At 45.3% G+C, this 21,083-nt stretch overlaps 2 protein-coding genes across 3 annotated transcripts in view; one reads left to right on the plus strand and one right to left on the minus strand.

Annotated features, from left to right (window-relative positions):
• kcnh3 (potassium voltage-gated channel, subfamily H (eag-related), member 3) overlaps positions 1-2,687 on the plus strand; it is a gene marked incomplete at its 3' end in the record, with an annotated part of 142,523 nt that extends 139,836 nt beyond the window's left edge. The window contains exons 12-15 of the mRNA XM_079517649.1: positions 1-251; positions 930-1,027; positions 1,474-1,526; positions 1,740-2,687. The exon at positions 1-251 is cut by the window's left edge and continues 12 nt beyond it. Of these exons, the coding sequence (XP_079373775.1) occupies positions 1-251; positions 930-1,027; positions 1,474-1,526; positions 1,740-2,687 (1,350 nt within the window). The remainder of the gene's footprint in view (positions 252-929; positions 1,028-1,473; positions 1,527-1,739) is intronic.
• A 3,527-nt stretch (positions 2,688-6,214) lies between these two features.
• armc8 (armadillo repeat containing 8) lies at positions 6,215-19,344 on the minus strand. Of its 2 annotated transcripts, none has more exons than XM_079518296.1 (22): positions 19,261-19,344; positions 17,671-17,747; positions 15,684-15,755; positions 15,271-15,413; positions 15,071-15,168; positions 14,677-14,769; positions 14,500-14,580; positions 14,280-14,355; positions 14,045-14,135; positions 13,558-13,618; positions 12,818-13,018; positions 12,193-12,288; positions 11,791-11,873; positions 11,562-11,643; positions 10,938-11,024; positions 10,718-10,810; positions 10,424-10,573; positions 10,008-10,103; positions 9,366-9,461; positions 8,745-8,817; positions 8,254-8,347; positions 6,215-7,828 (listed from the first exon to the last, which is right to left on the minus strand). In XM_079518296.1, the coding sequence occupies exons 1-22, from the start codon at positions 19,303-19,305 to the stop codon at positions 7,795-7,797; spliced, it is 2,022 nt and encodes a 673-aa protein (XP_079374422.1). In that variant the 5' UTR covers positions 19,306-19,344; the 3' UTR covers positions 6,215-7,794. The 2 variants fall into 2 exon arrangements, with proteins under 2 accessions (XP_079374422.1, XP_079374421.1); XM_079518295.1 differs by having other exon boundaries at positions 8,724-8,817; positions 19,261-19,338.
• Positions 19,345-21,083: the final 1,739 nt, after the last annotated feature.

Raw genomic sequence — 21,083 nt, forward strand, 5'->3', positions numbered from 1 at the left:
AGTAACGGCGGTCTGGTGAAGAAGCTGCCCTCCATAAAGGAGGACGAGGAAGGGGGCGACGAGGCACACGGTTCGGTGCTGTCCCACTCTCCTCGCTCCCCCCTGCGTCTCAGCAGGGGGCTCAACTCCCCGCTGCGCTCCCCTCTGCTGGCCCCCCGGCCCTTCCGCGCCCCCACTGACACCGCCCGGCCCGCCACCCTGCAGATACCCGTGGTCAGTTTCAGCTGTGTGCCTCCAGAGCTCAGCCCAAGGTACCACACACACACACACACACACACACACACACAAGCTCACAAAGCTTTTCCTGCGACGCATTGAGCTTGTACACACGCTATTTTCTGTGCACGACACCCACCCACAACTAATCGGTCATAACTGCAACTCCCCGTAAATGTAACCTCTACATGCCTAATCAATCCTAATCCTAACCTCGACCTGAATCTTTTCCTAATATGTTACTTTGTTTAACCATAAAACATCCATTTATCTTTTGAGACTAATATGATTCAGCTAGCAGTACAGAGCTATTGTTGTATAGGTACCCAGTCATACACGTATACACAGTACATGCGCATGCAGTACACCTACACAAGTACAAATACAGTACATCTACATATACACGTATACAGTACATGCACATAAGCTCCAGAGACTACAATTAACACTTGAACTGAGATGTCTGGTTACTATGGCAACAAGTTGGAGACACTGTGGGATGGCCCCAGGGTGTCGAATGCATGTCAATAATATAATATTATTTGCATTGTGTGCTTGAACAACAGAGAAGAACATAGAGAAGAACATATCGCATAAAATCAAGGCATTCGATATCATACCACAGACCAATTTGCGTACAGTAACCCAGGAATTAGTATTCTCTTCCTGTTTTCACTTTCTCTCCCTTCTGTTTCCTCTGCTTCTCTGTGTAGATTTGTGGATGGAATTGAAACAGATTGCAACTCCCTCTCTTCTCAGAAGTTTGAGTTCAGTCCCAGCATATCTCCTGCACCGCCCTCTCCGTACCCTGGTAACAGATGCACGCACACACGCACACACACACGCACGCACGCACACACGCACACACACACACACACACACCAGCCTGAAACAACATTGTGAGCCAAGGGGCTTAAATCTTTGTCAAATAACAAATATTACATAGTGGAAGAGATATGGAAAGGCTCTCTGATGGAATCGAGGGTTGTGGCTTGGTGTGATAAGACATTTTCTATATGTTCCCAAGATCATCTGATCAAACACACATTCTCTGTCTCTAAAGTGTTTTGTGCAGATTGTTATTTATTTAATTCAATTGCGTGTGTGTGTGTGTGTGTGTGTGTGTGTGTGTGTGTGTGTGTGTGTGTGTGTGTGTGTGTGTGTGTGTGTGTGTGTGTGTGTGTGTGTGTGTGTGTGTGTGTGTGTGTGTGTGTGTGTGTGTGCACTGTGTGTGCGCGCGCGCGCGTGTGTTTGCAGGGGTCCGGGAGCAGTCAGAGATTAAGCAGAGTGTATCTAAACTGACTGATGAAGTGAGTGTTGACTCTATATGTATATCTATAGGTATAATTATTCTGTTCTTGTTCATGTACATATGCATATATTATGTAGACATTACGGGAAGGAAGAAACGCCAGCAGGCGGATACAGACAGTATGTACATCCACTATTTCTATTAGGGGTCGCCCAGAGTCATTCCATGTTGTTCTAAAGTACATTGTTCCATGTCTTTCCTCGCTGTAAAGATGACCAGTCTCTCCAAGCAAGTCTCTCAGCTCAGTCAGGAGCTGCAGATAATGACACGCCTGCTCAAGCCCCTCCTCCTGACGCCACCGCAGCCAATGCTGACGGCCCTGACGCCGACGTGGACCCCGCCTCCCGTCGGCGGCAGCGGCAGCCAACCGGCCCTCGGAGTCCCGCCGCTCCCCTGCTCCGTCCAGAGAACTGACACGTCGTGCTGCTCCCTGTTGGACAGCGGAGACGCGGGGGGCGCCGACCTGCCCGGATGCCTCCTCCTCCCCACCGCCACGCCTCCGTCATCGTGCAGGCCTCCCTCCTGTCCCGCTGCCTGCCCGGGGGAGAGCGGCGAGGAGCCGCGGGGGGGAGGAGACCGAGAGCTCCACCCAGACCTCCGAAGCAACGGGATGTTCTCCCCAATTCTCCTGCAGGACCGGCCTCCTCCCCAGGCCTGTCACGCCCCGTCGCCCTCTCCCATCTCCTTCACCATGTCCCTCTCCTCGTCCTCCTCCTCCTCCTCCTCGTCTCTCCATCACCCCCCGCCTGGAGGTCTCCTTCCCTCGCCCCCCTCCCAAGACCCCCTGCCCCCTCCTCCTCCTCCCCACCTGGCCTCGACCCACTGCTCGGCTCCCCCGTCGCTCACCACCTCACCAGCGGAGCGCAGCGTAGGAGCCTCCCCTCCTCCTGCCCTGCCTCGCGATCCTCCTCCCGCCTCCCCCGCCCTCTCCCTGGACTCCACGGGCGGGAGGCGAGGAGGAGGGGGCGGGGGAGGTGCCCCGACTCCTCCTCCCTGGTCTCGCTCGCAGCTGCACCAGGGAGGAGGAGTGGGAGGGGGGGCTAGACTCGGAGCTCGCCCCCAGGAGCTGGAGATGAAGCAGTGGGGGAGGAGGAGGTCAGAGGAGAAGTCCTCTGCAGAGGACATCAGCTTCATCGATGAGGAAGAACCAGCGCTATGAAAGAGAGAGAGAGAGAGAGAGAGAGAGAGAGAGAGAGAGAGAGAGAGAGAGAGAGAGAGAGAGAGAGAGAGAGAGAGAGAGAGAGAGAGAGAGAGAGAGAGAGAGAGAGAGATGCAGCATAAGTGAGAGAGTGAGAGAAAACAAGCCTGAGGGGAGGAAACCAATAACAATGGAATCCCAATGGCTGAAAGAACAGATGGATAGAAGGAAAGGATGGCAAACAGAGACAGTGCCAGTTTGCGCTGGAAGCGACAGACAGTTCTTAAAGAGAGACACAGCCATACATTCAGAGGTTCAAAACCACGTGTCAAAGTCACACTCCTGCTCTCATCAGGTCTACTGCAGAACTACTACTGCCACTCCGTCTTGTGACGTTTCAACGCTTGAGTCGCATCCAGAGGTACTTAAAGCCACTGGGGACCCTGTAGCACAATGTTTCAAAGGTCTGATCTAAGATATTTCCCATGAGAGCGCCAGAACCTGTGAGCCCGTTTTTTGGGGCCGGGGGGGCTCCAAACAAACTAAACTCAACAGAACAGAACATGGGTTTTGTTGTTAAACCCACATGGATACATCCAGATGTTTCAGCAGCCTGATCGTTGACTCCTATGTGTTGGGTCTCTACACTACACTACACTACACTACACTACACTACACTACACTACACTACACTATGTCTCGAGCTCAGCACATGAAGCATGCGTTTATCAGATCATCCAAGTCCCTCTGCTGGTACTGGGAATGTAAACTCATTCAGTCTCCACCTGTTTCAAGCGTCATCTCATCTCTTGGAATGGAAACCCCACATTTACATTTTCCTGTTGCACGCACGCACGCACGCACGCACGCACGCACCCACGCAGACACACACACACACACACACACACACACACACACACACACACACACACACACCTGCAGATACATCCTTTGTAAATATGTGAGCTTGTTCCGATGTTTTGACAGAGTATGCCATATTTTCCTTTACCCCTGTATAACTCTCCAAGAACATCCTTTGAGGTACACAAGCTGAGCGAATCGATGCACAAGTGAGTGAAGGACCAGACATGTGTGAACGAATATGTGTGAATGCATGGAAAGCCATAATGGACATGACGGCAGAGGTTCTGCTTTAGGGGTGGAGAGAGAGCACGTGCCAAAGCCCAAGGCCAGATCAAAGGCAATCAAGGTAAAGAAGTTTAGGCCACGTCACGTAAACCACAGTCATCTCAAATATACTGCATATCACTATCTGTGACTGTTTATTACCAGCCAACGTTATACAGGTAAAGCCTGAGTTATGCTTTGTTGTGTGCAAGTGCCACAGACTGGGAACAGCTGATCTCTACGTACTGTATACGTACTGTAGAATAGATCCCTGGTCAGGACCCTTTGGCGGATCACAGATTTTGTCATGAATTAGACATATTCAATGATTTCTTTTTTTCCAGTAATTTCATGAAGAAATCAACAAACAAATCAAAGAAATTCCATAAATTAGAAAACATGTTTAATTATTCAAAACATAATTGGAAAATAGCTGATCTGCAAGCTCCACAAGCTCAAATTTCTCTTGGGTCACGAGCTAAAAGGTTTAGGTTAGGTTTGCTGATGATCAGCCGTTTTCAGTATGCGACGCTGGCACATAACTAAGTGTAGATCAGGCTTGAGATAATTCCCACAGCACCTCCCGAGCTTTAGCCATTCAACCATCCGTGCCTTCTCCATATAATGATGACATAAGACTTCCCGAGGGGATCTTTAATTATTGGCTGACTGGCATAGCATAAAGCATATGATCATGCATCACCATTCACCGTTAACACTGCACTGCACTTCATTTAAAATTACATTCATTTATATATTTATTTTTTTGTTGATGAACGAGGGAAGTGTTTAATAGGAAATCTTACCTTATCAGGGTGTCCAGCGCAGGTCAACTGCGGGGGGAGTGGGTTAAGGATGATGTGCCCCCCCCTCCCCTTTTGTTACGACGCTAGCTCTAAATGGTACTCAACGCGTGTAGCCTTTTACACTCCTAGAGTATGTAGCACCAACACACACACACACACACACACACACTTAGATTCTGACGGGAGTGGAAAAATGATACAACACCGGCACCCACAGGAAGCAGCATCCCTATACACGATGATTTGACCACCACCTGAGCTATAGCATTTATCCTGTCAGCGACGTTCTACTGTGTGCAGGATAGGCCAACCATGCCTTCTTTGTAATATAGCGCAGGCAGATTTCTGGTTTCTATTTTCTGTAGCGGGTGGAGGGGAGGTGGGCGGGTGGGTGGGTTTAGACTGTTAACAGTCCAAAATATATTCATTTGTAAAGCAGACTTCCCACTGAGAGAACACCAGGAGGTCTGATTCTATTAGGGTTCCTATTGGACTGGGTGAAAAGGGCTCCATTAACATGTCATAATAGGTGCACATTCGGGCAAAATAGGCAACCTTTCAGTGACACACTGTGTAGGTGAACATTCAGTGAAAACAGCCGATCTACAAGCTCACAACGTGCCGCAAAGATATGTTAAAATATTCTCTCTATTTGACATACACATACAACCAAGTATATAGGATTTAAGTGGTTATGGGGTTTTAAATCAAATGCATGTCACAAGCTATTTGCATGAGGAATGTGCCTGCTTATGATCTATTGACAGATGACGGGGAGGTGGCATTAAACAGGCTGCTGACCTCCTGGAGGTTATTGTGCTTCAGATGTATTTTAACTACTGTTACAGAAACTTTACCAGGAATAAATACTGTACAATAAAGTGTTGTTTTATAAGATTTATGTGACTCCTGTGCTGCTTCAGAGGGTCGCGGACCCCCAGCGAACACACACGGCCGCGCGGACTCATCGCTGCGTCACGGACCCGAAGTGCACAGTCTCGCACAGACACATTCCACAACCACAACCAAAAAAGTGTTTGAGCGAAACTACTGTACATGTGCTAATAACACAACCTGGATTAGAACATTGCACGTGTGAATCTCTGTGCTAGCGCTATAAAGATGATATACAAAGCACCATCGTGCCAATGAAACGCAGTAACTAACTAAAGTCCTTTATATGTTTGCGTTTTCTTGTTGGGCTGTGATGTCATCGTACATCTTTAATCCCGGGCCCGTTATCCTGCTGGGCTGTGACAAGCATGTTGGTCAACAAATCGGAATCGGAAGACAGAGGGACATCACGTGAGTAGCGATCCGTACTCGATGATGTATTGACCCCAAGACATCATAGAGTACGGATCGCTACTCAAGACCTCACTGTTTCTTCAGCAACTATTTTCTAGTTATTAAATGTCATAGTAAATCAGTGGCATAATGTTTTAACCCTGGTTTGAATCCAATCTTTTGAACATTTTCACATCTAAATCTTCTGTCTGAGACTAGTCATAGTGACATGCTGCTTATATATGGGTGTTTGTTTGATTGTCTTGAGTAGTAACCATAACCATAAAACAACATTCTGAGAAATAAGACGCACAACACAAACGAGGGTCCTTCTTTCAAGTCTGCATATATTTCATTGGTAACATTCGTCCTATCAGAGCTTCAACAAAAGGTTTGAAATGTCAGGGGGCAACAGTCTAGAAAGGCTTCCGAGAGGCAGAGAAACTCATACAGCAGAAGGGGAGAAAACAACAATGTAGTATTGTATTGTGGACAGTTAATGCTTTGTCCCCCCGGGGGGCCAGGCCCAATTATTTCTTGCTTTCATTCCTGACGCCCGCCGTCCCAAAACACAACAGAGAGATTAAAGCCGACAGAAAACATGGACCTCCTGCAGACCTCTCTCTCGTGTCTTGATATTTAAAGTGGATGAGACAGGATGCAGAGCGCGCAGCAGGGAGATTAAATCTCAAAGTATGCAGAGGTGTTGAGATATGCACGCTCCTCTGTAGACTTGTACACAAAGCCTGCTAATTTTGAAAAGGCCAGGGTAGTGGCGCATCTGTCTGCAATAGAACTGCATTTCCCATTGGGATTATAGAGGGGATATGTCAACAGTACACCTACTACACCACAATACCGCCAACATTCCATTCCTTTCAAACCAGAGAAAAGTTAAGAGCACACAGAAGCAGTGGTGTGTGTGTGTGTGTGAGTGTGTGAGGGCACACAGAGAAAATGTATATATCCTCATTCGTCTCAGTAAACCTTGTTCAAGTCCAGGGTGTAGTTGTGTCACACTGCGGTGGAGTTACTCTGCTACCAGAGGTTACGCATCAGACATATTGGGGAAACAAAATCAAAGGGGAGCGGAGGAAAATAAAAATCCAAAAAATATATTTATGTTTATATTTATATATATTTACGAGGTATGTATTCACAAAAAAAGAAAAGAAAAAAACACCAACACAAAAAAAAGAACTTCAAAATAAGCAGTCTGTCAGGTTTTTTTTTCTTCTCTCCAAACATGTCCTTTCTCGTGTCCTAAAATAACAATAATATTAAGAATATTTGTACATATTGTTACTCAATAATTAATTAGCAAAAATAAAACCAGGAAGCGTCGCTCTCCCACAGCCCTGCCCTCGGGTTCGAACCAAAGTCCGGTTCTGAGACAGAGCCTCCACAGTCCACACTGCTGGGAGTCCAAAAGCACCGAGGCCTCCTGGCCACATGATGGTGCTCATTAGACTGCTGTACTCCAAAGAGGGGGGGGTCTTCACAAGCCTCAGAGAGAAAAAAAATATCATCACCTCATTTGTGTATTGAAAAGAAAAAGGTGTGTGTGTGTGTGTGTGGGGGGGGGGGGGGGCTGAAACCACAGAGACCACCCCATATAACCGTTAGTTGCCCAACAGCAGTAACCATCGACCACCTCAAGTCCCCTTGCTGAGTTTTGGAGAGGGACAGGGAAGGCCCGGGGTTGGGGAAGCAGTTGGTGCAGGGAGGAGGGGTCTTGGTGAGGGGGAGACCTTATTAAAATAATAATAATAATACGTGTCTCTGTGCATCAAATCAAAATCTTGGGGTTAAAAAAAACTTGAGGGAAAAAAAAAGAAGTCTGCAGGTCTTCCCCTCGATGATTGTTAGTTAGGCTGGCAACAAGGGGAATCCACCCCCCCGTGTGGTCACGCCAGGTACTGCTGCATTGCGGTCTTCGCCCTTAGGGTTATAAAAAAAAAAAGAGTTAGTATGAACTCCTCAGCAGTTTTATTAGCATGTAATAAACATTTTGCTTCTGTACTTAAGTGTATCTTCTGTACTGTGCCGGACTGCTGGCGAGGTAAGAAACCCTAGGGGGGGCTTAACTTACACATGTGTAATGTTCTGTGTGTGTGTCTGAATTAGTGTAGTACCTTAATTATTGTTGCTGTCAGGCAGAAACCTCAAAAAAAATGTTTTAGGCTAGGTCTGACTGGGTTTTATACTATTGAACCAATGAATAGTATCAACAAGCACGGACAACTGGGTTGTTTTTCCAACGTTCTGAAAAAGTAACAGTTTTGGACATACAGGGTTTCCAATTTCCACCCGACAGCGACGGGTTAGTGTGTGCAACTGTGCATGGTGAAACACAGATGGCCCACCTGTCAGTGAGATTGGGGTCAGAGGATTGGGTCAGTTTGTGCAGGATATCTACAAACCCCAGCTCCCTCAGTTTATCCTGCCGCTCCTGAGAGCCTGCGCACACACACACACACACACACACACAAACGAAAAGGGTTAGGCTGTAGTTTCTATTAGCTTGGAATCCTCCATCGATGTTATCATGGCAGGTTTCTGAACTATCCATAGCCCACCGATTAGACACAGAGTGAACTCAAATTGTGGCATCTTATAATGAGCATGATATAGGACGATAAGGTTGAAACAGGGTAAAGTTCTCCTTTACATAAACCATATTTACTTAAGTTGTAGGGTCATCAGAGGCCCCTAGTGGACTACACTGCCCCCCCCCCCCCCCCCCCCCCCCATCTACAATAAATATAGCTGATAAGCTACACAGTAGATGTGCCATTTTCACCAGATGGTTCATGTAGTTAACTCCCTCTCTCACCTCTGTCGGCGTGACACTCACCATCCTCCTCGTTCCAGATCAGGTTGGAGATGCAGAATGTAGCGGACAACTGCAGTTTCACATTCGAATGCCCCTGAGAGGAATGTGGGAGAGAGAGACGGAGAAAGAGATGGGGATATAAGCAATAACCTACGACAGGCCATGGCATATTGTCATTAACACACAGCTAAGGGGAGTTGTTCGGCTCAATGCAAGGCAGAGTTATCGCTTTAGTGGTTTCAAGTGGTTACCAAATATAGCAACGTGCAATATTTCCCAAAATGTTTTCCTAAAATGTTTTTAATAACAATTTAATTACAAGAACTTTCTAACTATACTTTCTAAAATATTTAAATGTTGTGTTACAGGGGGCAATTATAATGTATTAAGGCATATAATGCTTATTAGCCAGGGATCCTTTTACATTGTGTCATGATTACACACACACACACACACGCGATTATTATGTGGCGATAAAGCGACCAATCATTTTATTAACAAGGTCGATATTTCACCGCAAATAAAAGCATCGACCTGTATGTATGAGGCATCACCAAAGTAATAGTTTTCCTACATTTCTGGATAACTTATTCCATCACAAAGACATTTAGAGAAGATTTGTGACCAGATGAGTTCAAGTACCATGTAGTATTTGATTTTCTGGAGAATGTCGTCATTGGTCATGATGAGATCCTTGGCTGTGTTGCCGTCTGCGACGTTGGCCAGGATGCACAGAGTCTGAGGTACAAGAGAGACAGTTAGTTAGTTCCCTTGTATTGTTGCTTGGTTCCGACAGCACAGAAATGTTGCAGAAGTTCTACCAGTCGCTAATGGCTAGCTCTCTCCTCTCTCTTCCTTGCGATAGCATACTATTAGACATGCTTCTGTGTGTTCTCTTGTATTTTCCTTTGTCTTGCACTATGCAAGCAGGAAAGCACTGCTGAGGGTGTATAGTGTTGTATGTTGTAATCGCATATTATATCCATTTGTTGGGTATCTATTGTACGTCCTCATTATGACCACGGGTATGCACAAAAAGTGTGAAACATTTTTGAGGGGCGATAACCCCTCCAACGTCTGGCTTTCAGTGGCAGCCAAGTCACTTGTGGCAGCCAAGTCTATGGACTTTGTGCTTGCCCCCAAAGGCACCCCTCACTTCACACAAGTGTGATTTTTCATTTAATTGCCACTTACCAGTAGAATGTGCTCAACAACAGTGGGTCTTTCTGACTTAGCATTTTACCCCATATACAGTTCATTCCAGTATATCTGTGTGAGCCCAACCTGTTCTTTGACTTCTATGCTGTGCTCTCCTTCCAGGATGAGAGTGACCGCCTGCATGATCTGCTTCCCATGAGAACTCATGATCTGGTCAATGTGCTGAGAACACCAAGGAAGATGTGGCAGACAAGGATAGTTAGTGTGTGGGAGAAGAAGGGGGAGAAAGGGCAACATGTCTCAGCGTTTGCGTCTGTGGAGCCAGGAGGACGCAGGAGTGGTGAAATAACATGACATTTCAGGCTTTTCCTGGGCGATACGTGACATAATACAGCGCATGCACATTGATCTGCCGGTGATTGGTCTACTTTTGAGACATCTTGGCCTACGGTTTACACCACATTTTATTTTAGTCTGTAACATCTCCCCATATTTTCAATATGAAAATATTGTGTGTGTGTGTGTGTGTGTCTCTCTCTCACCGGGCGTGTTGACAGGAGGTTGCGTAACAAGCCCAGGGTCTTCATCAGCACGTTGGTGTCGGGGTCTGAAAGCAGTCGGAATAACTGCTCCGTTCCCAACGAGCGCACAATCTCCACCTTCACCTTCTGATCTGCCTGGAACGCCATGTTCTACAACAACCACACACACACAGATATACAAACTAAACACTCTGGCCATAGTCAGTGTACTAGGCAGATGCAATGATATACAGATCAAGTGTGTGAGAAGGACGGTGTGATAAAGAACAGGAGTATTAAATAACATTTTCTCACCATCAGTGCCCAGATCCCATTGACCCTCAGTGCAGGACTGTCACTCTGGGTTAGGCTGCATAGTAACTCTATCACCCCTGACTCAAGGATGGGCTGCACGCGCACACGCACACGCACACACACACGCACACGCACACACACACACACACACACTCTTTAGAAGACAAGTCTGCATGCATCATACTTCATCATATTATCTGCAATCTAGTGTTGTGTGTACCTCTTTGCTGGGGGAGAACTCCAGCAGCAGATTGCATAGTGTAGAGGAGGCCATGACCAGGACCTCATCTGGGGCATTCTGTAACAACTAGAAACAACCACAAGGATGAGAAGTTCAAATTGGCACAAGCATAGATTGTGAGGTTGTACAGTATATGCTGGGTTAGGGTTAAATAAGTACAGGTAAGCCTTGCTGTTTTAATGAGCCACCCCTACACTTTCGGCCTCCATACGCTCACTCCCGATAATACATTATTAATTAATTAATTTATAATGCATGATCCCACTTACTACATGCTATGTGGTGGGATAAGAGTCCTAGACATGCCACTTAATAAGCATACAGCATTGCCATGTACTGTATGCTTATTATAAGTCCCCATCTGAACATATTTTGTGCCAGGGACCCCCTTACAAGATTTGTGTTAAAATGTTTTTCAAACATATTCGCAAATAAATTCTTTTTCAAGATGTTATTAGTTTATTATTTTTTTTAAACAGTGTCAAGATGGTGGAATTGGTCAGGTTGTAGATCGACCATTTTCAAATAGCCGTAGCCTAGTCGCTTCTTTATTTTCTTATTTATTTCACACGCAAGATTTGGCAACACTGACTGGCCACTGACCTTCATGAGTGGTTTCCACACTGCGTGATCATGGAAACTGGTCCTTAGCTGCTGCACCGACCGTGACAGACTGTGGAGACACCTGGATAGACAGACAGACACAAACAAACAAACGAGGCTGCAGTCATTTTTAATTCAGTCTGAGAAACACAGGGACTCAAAAACCAAGGAGTCATCAGAATGTGAGAGCATGACTAGATGGACAGATGGATGATAGAAGCAAGCATACCTCACAGCTGCTAGGCGGACTTTGATGCTAGATTCTGATAGGCCGCTGACTATCCTGTCCATCATGTTCTCCGTCTCTGTGATCTGTAGGGATTGATTAATTTGCATTAATCAATGCTAATGAACATCTGTGTGTTGGCTTTAAAATAATTTAACCAAAGAAAAGTATTAAAAAAGTGCTTCGGACAAAACCACCTACAGTAACTCCATTGGACCCTCAAACTCTACCACCTCTCATGCAAGTAATTGACATTATATGAAGTCACAATTCCAACTTTGATGAGGCAGTATTGCTTTGTTTTTAAAAAATATAAGGTTTTCTTCATTAACCTGAAAAAATGAACATTTTGGAGGTAGGTGGTTTCTCCCCGACAGCAGAGATATGTTTGAGTGGAAAAGTCACCTTCTTGCGGATGTCCTCATCATTGGAGCCCAATGAGGCGTACAGTTTAAAAGCGGCTTGTCTCAGCTCATGAGCGTGCTTTAGGTCATGGTCCAACTACACAGGAGAGACAGTAGACCCTTTACTTACAGCCCATTACAATGTGAAAACTAAACAAAAATGGATAAACAAAAATGGCTTTAAGGTTATAATTTCTAACTAGAAAAAAAAGGTATTCAGAGGTTAGGACTGCAGTAATTCCGTTTTTTTTACCACCTGGCACTAGATGTTGATGTATTGGACATCTTAAATGTCTTGTGATTGTGGATTTTATCAATTTCCCTAAAAACATTTAACAATTTATTTTTCAGCCAGCCACTTAAGGTGGCCTTACACGGGCATTTTTGACGCTCGGGGGGTGCCCGACCGCTCAAAGCGCGATCGGGATCGGCCTGATCAACATCAAGAATGTTTGATATTTGCTCTGCCCCGCTCCGATTATCCTGTAGTGTGTGGTGCTATCAGATTTCAGATTGAAAAAAATCGGCTAGTGTAAGGCCACCTTAAGAGTTACTGGGGCCAGTCTGATTCAGTCAGTGGCATAAGTCTCTAGAGATGAACTGTTAAAACTGCAAAATGCACACACCCTCTTGATGTCGGTGATGGCCGACACTGAGCTGGGGTATTTGAAGTAGTCGGCCAACATGGCAACGAGGTGATCAGTGGTGCTGGCGATCCTCTGGAGCTCCACGTCGGGCTCCATCAGGTAGGCCAGGGTCTCTGCACCCTCCACGCGCTCCTCCAGCAGACGCTCTTTACTGCACATCCGCACCAGGCACGGCAAGGTCTGGGGAGAGGTCATGGGCCGTCACATGTATTCACACTTAAACTAGCCTGGCCCAACCTGTATGCTTTCTGGTCTAGACTAGAGGGGCGGGTGCCGGTCAAAAACAGGCAGTGGATCCTATTGGCTCACCGATCTGAGCACCCGCACCCCTCCTCCCCTCCCCGGTAGAAAACAGCAGAAACACGGACATCACCAAATTTGGAGAGACGCACCTCTGCTATTGATTAGCGAAGTACAAGGAAGTGGGCTTCCTATGCCAGATTTTCCAGTGCGTTTCCCCGGGCTTACATTTTTTAGCCAAATACGAACGAAAATAAAAGCCTGGGTACCGAGGCTACACTCAAACAAAATGAGCACACTTGACATGAAATAGTCTGAGAACAACTGACAAACATGGGTTTTTCAGAAAACTGTCAGGATTTAGAAGACATTTGTAGAATCGACCTAATCGATGGGTTCACTTTTTCCCCCCCATTATCTTGCTAATGGGGGAGTGTCCCTGCAGTATGACGGTCAAGGTAAATAAATAGCTATCTCACCTTTAGAACTACGCAGCTGTCATCTGTCCTGATGGCTCCAGCTCGACACATGTAGGTTAGACTGGCAGAATAGGATAGCAAATAAAAATAATTAAAACACACACACACACACACACACACACACACACACACACACACACACACACACACACACACACACACACACACACACACACACACACACACACACACACACACACACACACACACACACACACACACAAAAGAGGCCAATGTGTGAATGACTATCCACCACTGATATTTCTTATCCAGCCAGTTATGGATACAACCCCTTTTGACCATATTTGATATGTGCTGCTATTTGATGTATTTGCGCAAAAGACTGCAGAACACTGTCAAACTTATATTTATATTTGATATTTGTTTTGATAAGTAGTGTTTTTCACTCTTATACTTAGATTTCATCCACTCTTTTATACCTGGTATACATTTACGAATTGACATTTTATTTACTAAAGTTGCTTACCATTTAGCGGCTGTTAACTGCATTTCAATGGGCTGGTCCCGTTGCATCATTTTGACAAATACCTGAGAAAGCAGCTCACCATCCACCAGCACTGGAAAGACATTGATGAAATAGAATGAGTAGAGGAGAGGAGAAGAGTACACAAGAAGAGTAGAAGAGTCAAAGATTAGAGAGTCAAAGTGACGAGTCAAAAGAGAACAGAGTTGAAGAGAGGACACGAGGGGAGGTTCCTCACCATTCACCAGTGTCATTGAGACCTGGGTGTTCTCATACGCCAGGACTGAGAAACACTTTAACGCCTGCATCCGGACCTGGAGCAACCACGGAAGAAGATACAGAAAGAGAGAGACATTGACGTGGTGAGAGAGAATAAGAGACATGAAGGAAGGAAAAAACACTTTAGTGTTTATATGTGATTGTGCACGTACATACACACGCACACGCACACACCCTACCTTGTAAGAGGGAGATATAAGTAGGGGTGCGATATTTTGAATGGCGCCATGATTGAAAAGAACCATCTGGTGCTCTGGGGTCTGGAAAGAATACACGTATCCAGTTAATACAGATCTTATCCAGCAAATAAATGGAACACACTGAGTATGTGTGTGTGTGTGTGTGTGCCTGCCAACCTTGCAACAATGGGAGAATATCTGTGTGATGTACTCCTGTGTCCTCTGTGAGCGGCTCAGTAGAGACATAAGATGGGGGATCACAGTGGGGTCCTAAAAAGGCACAGACAAAGACTATCAGGACATTTTATCTAAAATAAATGCTGTACCATCCGTTGTGTGTGGATGTGCGTGTGTGGAACACACACACACACACACACACACACACACACACACACACACACACACACACACACACACACACACACACACACACACACACACACACACACACACACACACACACACACACACACACACACACACACACACACACACACACACACACACACACACACACACACACACACACACACACACACACACAGCGTTGGGGTGAAGTGAAACCACGTACAGTGTAGAGCAGCTGCACTGGAGTGACTGGACTTATAAAGACAGTTCTGAGACATCTGAGGCAGGCTTCGATGAAGATCAGGTCTGGACACAGGAGACCTGGGATGTGGCGCACAGACACACACACTTTATAGACCCGGTACATGAGCACAGGTTTGGCTTAGATTTGCCTCTTTCAAAGTGAATAAAGGTGATTTGTACCTTGCAACAGGGCAGGTATGATGTGACAGTCGACTAGGGACTTGATGTTGTTCTCAGTGCCCATGGCGAGGCTGCCCAGCACCACAGCACATTCTGTTCTAAGCTCTGAGCTGGATGAGCTCTGTTGTAGCAAGTACAGTAACCTGGATCAAACAGCCAACAGATACAAAGCTGGTTTCACATACAGTACATAAACAGGAGAAATATTGGTGGTAATAACAGATCTATTTGTGTTTGTCTTCTGCACAGCCATGGGCAAATTCCCACTGAATGTACTGTATATGCAATATGCATTTTGCCAAATAAAATGGACTGAGGGTGAAGAGGTGATGGTGGCTTGTAAGAAAATGAAAGGGAAGAAGACAGAGAGGGAGAGCAAGAGGACATGAGGAGATGGTGTGTGAGACACGTGCCTGGGCACAGCTCCCAGGACAATCAGGTTGGCTTTCTGTTTATTGTTTCCAATGACGGCATTCTTCATGTCACTGTGAAAACACACACACACACACACACACACGCACGTTATTGCATATTATTATTATTATCATCGTCACCGCAAATCAGACACACTTCAAATCCTCTGCTTCTCAAGTACGCACACTCTCTCTCATCTGAAGCATCCAACAGATATGCCTAAAGAGGCTTCACAACAGCTGTCCATATAGCATCACGGTAAGGTTGCGTCATGTGCAGGTGAAACCATGACAATGCTAATCACAAAGCTGGATACAATACACTTGAATTGAAAATCTCTTTGACTAGATTGTACAAAATCTCTGCGAAAGCTTAATCGACTGTCCCAAAACTGACTCTAACAACAAATGTGGATGGCATGGCACTCACCACTGAATATTATGTGACCTGCTGTGAGTACCCTATGATTTGGTTTAGGATATTGCCAATTTGCCAGCCAGCTGAGCCAGTCAAGGTTATGAAGGATTATTCTGAAGTGCCTATTTCTGTAAGTACTGTTCATTGCTAGTTATTCTAATAAACGGATGCAATATTTTGCTGAGAAACTATAATGCGGCATGTCACAAACACAAAATGTGCTATTGTAATGTAGCTTCAATCTGTTTGTGCAAGATGAAGCGGTTAGGCTAGATTATATTTATCATAATAAAGCTGTTGTTCATGCACTGAAAATGGATATGGCCATTTTTTTCCCTTGCTTTGACCGGTACTTGAAAAGACCCTGGACTACATTTGCACCCACCAAGACTAACCAGTAACGACTCAACGACTGTAAAGACGACTTCATTCAGTGATGACCTAGTCATGATTTGCCTCCTAGCAACCTTACTAATGACTTAGTCATGAAAAACCCATACTCTGAACACCGCAACGCGGAGCGAGTGGCAACAGAAGCTAATTTTATGAGCTAACTGGAGCTAGGTCAACCATAACAAAACACAGTGAGTGAACCAACGAACGAAAACGGGCGCTAAGAGCTTGTTGCACCTGGCAGTTATGACTGAGAGTCATTCTTGTTTAATACTAGATGTCTTCTTTAGGGTGTTCCATGTCCATGAGAATGGACGTGTGTGTATGTGTGAGTGTGTGTGTGTGTGTGTGTGTGTGTGTGTGTGTGTGTGTGTGTGTGTGTGCAAAGAAAAACATGTTGCAGGATGATACCAAGTGATAACTATGCAAAGCTCCTTGAAAAAAATAAAATAAATCAGTGTAGGCCATTGCAGAGCAAGACCCTGGGCATGGTCACCTGATGCATTATAGAGACAATAAAATACCTGTGGTTCAGCAGAGCAAAGCATTCTGGGACAAACAGACTAACAGTAAAGCAGTAAAGTTCCATGCCTTATCTGAGGTTACATCATGAGCCTCTTCAGTTCAAACAGAATAACTCTGACTGTCTGCTACATTTCCATAAGTTATGATGTCTTCCCCGAATGTGTTCAATATGGTATCAAATATAGCAGGTGAATGATCCTAGTGGAAACATACACAGTCAAATCAGGTACCTGCTGTGATAGTGGAGTGGAGCAGGCCGTAACTAGAGCTAGCCTAGTCTGGGTTAAAAATAAAGATGAATGGTCAGAGTCCAGCCCACAGGAGGAGAGACAGTGAAATGCACTCTCTCACAGACAGTCACATGCAAATCTGTCGACACGTAAACAGAGGCACACAAACACTGCCGTGACTCGTGTTTTCTCCAAATCAAGCTCTCTCCATCAACATGCTCACACCAGCTGTGTGCATTCAAATGTTAAACCTGTGAGCCCTCGCTCTGCCATGTGAGGATGGATGAGTTTCATTTTTAATCAGATTTCAACATACTTCCCCATATCCAACCCCTAATTTATACTTTGGCGTACGATGCAGTCTAAATTAAGGACACTTTTACATTGACAGTGCACAAAAATGATGTGGTACCGAACTCACATGACTCCCTGCAGCACTTTCTGTGGGTCGGGGTCGAACAGTCTGTCAACATAGTGGCGGCTGGTGGCAGTTACTTCCTGTATGGGCATGGGAGACAAAATAACAGTCACTTTCTAGCTAGGTTCATCTCATGCACATGCACTCTTGGAGGGGCGACTGTGGCTTAAGAGGTAGAGCAGGTCGTCCAATGATCCATGGGTCGGCGGTTCGAATCCCGGCTCCTCCTGTCTACATGTCTACAGTGTCCTTGGGCAAGACACTGAACCCCAAATTGCTCCCGATGTGCTGGTTGGTACCTTGCATGGCTTCCGCCGCAATCGGTGTATGAATGTGTGTGTGTGAACGGGTGAATGTAATGCACAATCTATGTAAAGCGCCTTGGATAAAGGTGCTATATAAATGCACCATTTGCTACATATTATAGATGTGTAATATATGTATAGGTGTGTGTCACCTGAAACTGTGTTGTTTTTACTACTTTATCAGCAACCTCATATCAAGAACTTTCCCCAGTCACTGAAGCACAGACAATCTAGCCTAAAGTATGTGCCCTGCTTTCAACAAGATATCCCCAAATTACCCAATACAATAAGGCAAAGGCATGAATATGTAAACAAGTTATTAACAACATACAAACTCACTCGCCCCACCATGTGATCTAATTGTAGTGGGGATGACTACTACAGTAACAACAATAAATGTGGTGGAAAAGCCAGTTAGGCCATGTATGGAGAAAACAACGATCAGCTACTACGATGAATATCTCGTCCTCCTGACACGCAGGGTCCTTTCAGTCACAAACAGTGAACACAACACAACACATGTAGCAAGAATAACTGTGGGGGGCGTTTCCTCTAATAGATATGAATTAATCTGGCAACCCAACCGCTGCCACTGTGATCACTTGTGAGAAAAGAAGCAAAATCATAACGATATGTAGCTTTGGGGATGTTATCTCGGTCAAAAACATCAACAGCTGAGTCACTAGTCTGAGTGATAACTTTTGCTGAGTTAACGCTATAGTGATACATATCTGGAGCAACTGACGTTAGCATAGCGAAGCTATTATTAGGTATATAACATTAGGAGAAAGGTAAACTAGTGGATCATGATTGGATCGGATGAATCCGATCTGAAGCTCGTTGTTGTCTGCAATGGGCTTACACAGCACGTTTAATCCATTATTTTTCTTAACAGTACTTTCAATGTGGCTAGCTCGGCTAACTCATTCCGGGTGACACTGACAGCTCCAGAATGCGTTTGGTTTAAGTCACACGGTACGCCGACGGGTGGATCGCGGCGGCGATCGCACACATCTTTCGAATGAGATTCCCGTTCGATCCCCGCCCGTCGGGGACACGGCGTGACGCAAAAGTGTTCGCCGTCATCTACGTAGGTGGACCGCCCTTGCTGTGCATGTTGCAAAGCCCTTTAGCTCGCGGGCTAGCAGGACAACTTAGACCCCTTCCATATTGACTCGTCCGTCTGCTAGCTCCGTACGACCCGTCAAACTACATGGTGCATGCAGTGTCAGGGTGAATGCAATGGAAAGTATACAGATCTGTAGTGAAGGATGAGTGTGGGACTCACAGACAGCACACTGATGCGGAGAGGGGCCTCCAACAAGCACGCCATCTCTCTTCCCCCGATCGAGCGCCCCAATCGGAGCAGCACTTTCCAGTGTTGCCATGTCTGCTTATTATAAGCGACTTTGGGCTGTTGTTCCTTTAAAGTCAGTGAATGGTGTGTGTGTGTGTGTGTGTGTGTGTGTGTGTGTGTGTGTGTGTGTGTGTGTGTGTGTGTGTGTGTGTGTGTGTGTGTGTGTGTGTGTGTGTGTGTGTGTGTGTGTGTGTGTGTGTGTATCCATATTTTCCAATAGTCTTTTGAAAATAGCAGATCTACGTTGTTTAATAGTAGCCTCAGTTTTTGACTCACTCTCTTCTGTACGTCTCTAAATGTTTTGATGAATTGAACATGGTGGACCCTCTTGTAAACAAGTGTAATGCTTAATTGGGTCGTCCACTCACAGTCTTTGTATTGAGTTTGTGCTTGAAATGTACTGTAATTCTGCAAACTGTTAATAAATATTTCAATCAATCAATCAAATTGATCTGTAAATTTGGGGTATGGGTATGGAACACATCCAGAGTATTACATAGCGGCAGACCGGCAGAGCAACATGGTATAACCTAGATCTAACAACAACCAAGCACTGTATACATACACTAATATTACCTTCTGTAAAAGACTTGCTTTTATAACATTATGGGTCTGGAAAGGCCAGTTAAACGAAGTCACTGTATCTCCCTCAGAAAAGGTGTCGCAGCAACTGGACTCCACCAACCCAACACCTCCACCATCAACACACTCAGACAGGGCCCAAGGTGTCAGGTATTCAGCACCTGTGTCCTCATTCATACGACATCTCTAGAATCACACAATACAAATGGTGTCATAGAATGGTTTAGCTTCAGGGATGCAACACTTATAATCAAATTTTAATCAAGTGATCTTGAAGATCAGCTACTTTCACTATTTCTGTGCGACACTGTTGTGACAAACAACAGCTCTAACTTCTTCTGGTGTGAAGAAAATCAGTTGCAGAACAATTAAAGGAGCACTTCCCCCATTTTCAACCTTATCTTCATAATTGGTCCTAATGCCACAACCTCCGTCTACTCATGTGTCAGTGGTGGGTTGTGGACAGTCGAGTTCAGAACCTGCCTACCAATGACATCATCAAGGGGGAATCCAAGCTAAAATAAACTACAGCATTTATTTTCCTAGAAAGTTAGAATGCTGAAATATAAGCCATTGTATTTGCATTAATAAAAATCACAAAAACAAAACAATTTTGAAATATTGCTTGAATTTTGCAAAACTGCCTAGCGATGATTAGCCTGGCTTGGCCAGCCTCATAGCGGGGATTCACTGAAGATTATGCGGGGAAGAATCTTCAGTGAATCCCCGCTATGAGGCTGGCCAAGCCAGGCTAAGCGATGATGTCACTGGTTGACACGTTTCTGAACTGTCCACACAGCCCTCTTGATTGATTGAATACTTTATTAACTTTTGGAGAGAACTTCAGTCACTTTAGAGTCTGATCTTAGGCTACGTTGTGTTAGCTTATAGATTGTCTATTTTTCAAAAATGCTCATGTAGCTTCTTTTGGTCTGGTTTTCATAGCCCTGGTTGCTCATTTCTCTCGCAAAGTCTGGCAACAATGGCACTTTCCTACCCACTCGTATTTCAATGGCTCTGCCCTAGCCCCACACAGTGGAGTGAGTCTGAGTGGCTTACTGTGGCTTTAAAAAAGTAGAAACACGAATAAGTGCTTTTGGGATAATTTAATTGCTATTTGTTTTGAACGGACACGTGCCGCCTAATATCCACAACAGAAAAAAATATGAATG

Source organism: Electrona antarctica (genome assembly GCF_951216825.1).
Source record: "Electrona antarctica genome assembly, chromosome: 13".
Classification (NCBI taxonomy): domain Eukaryota; kingdom Metazoa; phylum Chordata; class Actinopteri; order Myctophiformes; family Myctophidae; genus Electrona; species Electrona antarctica.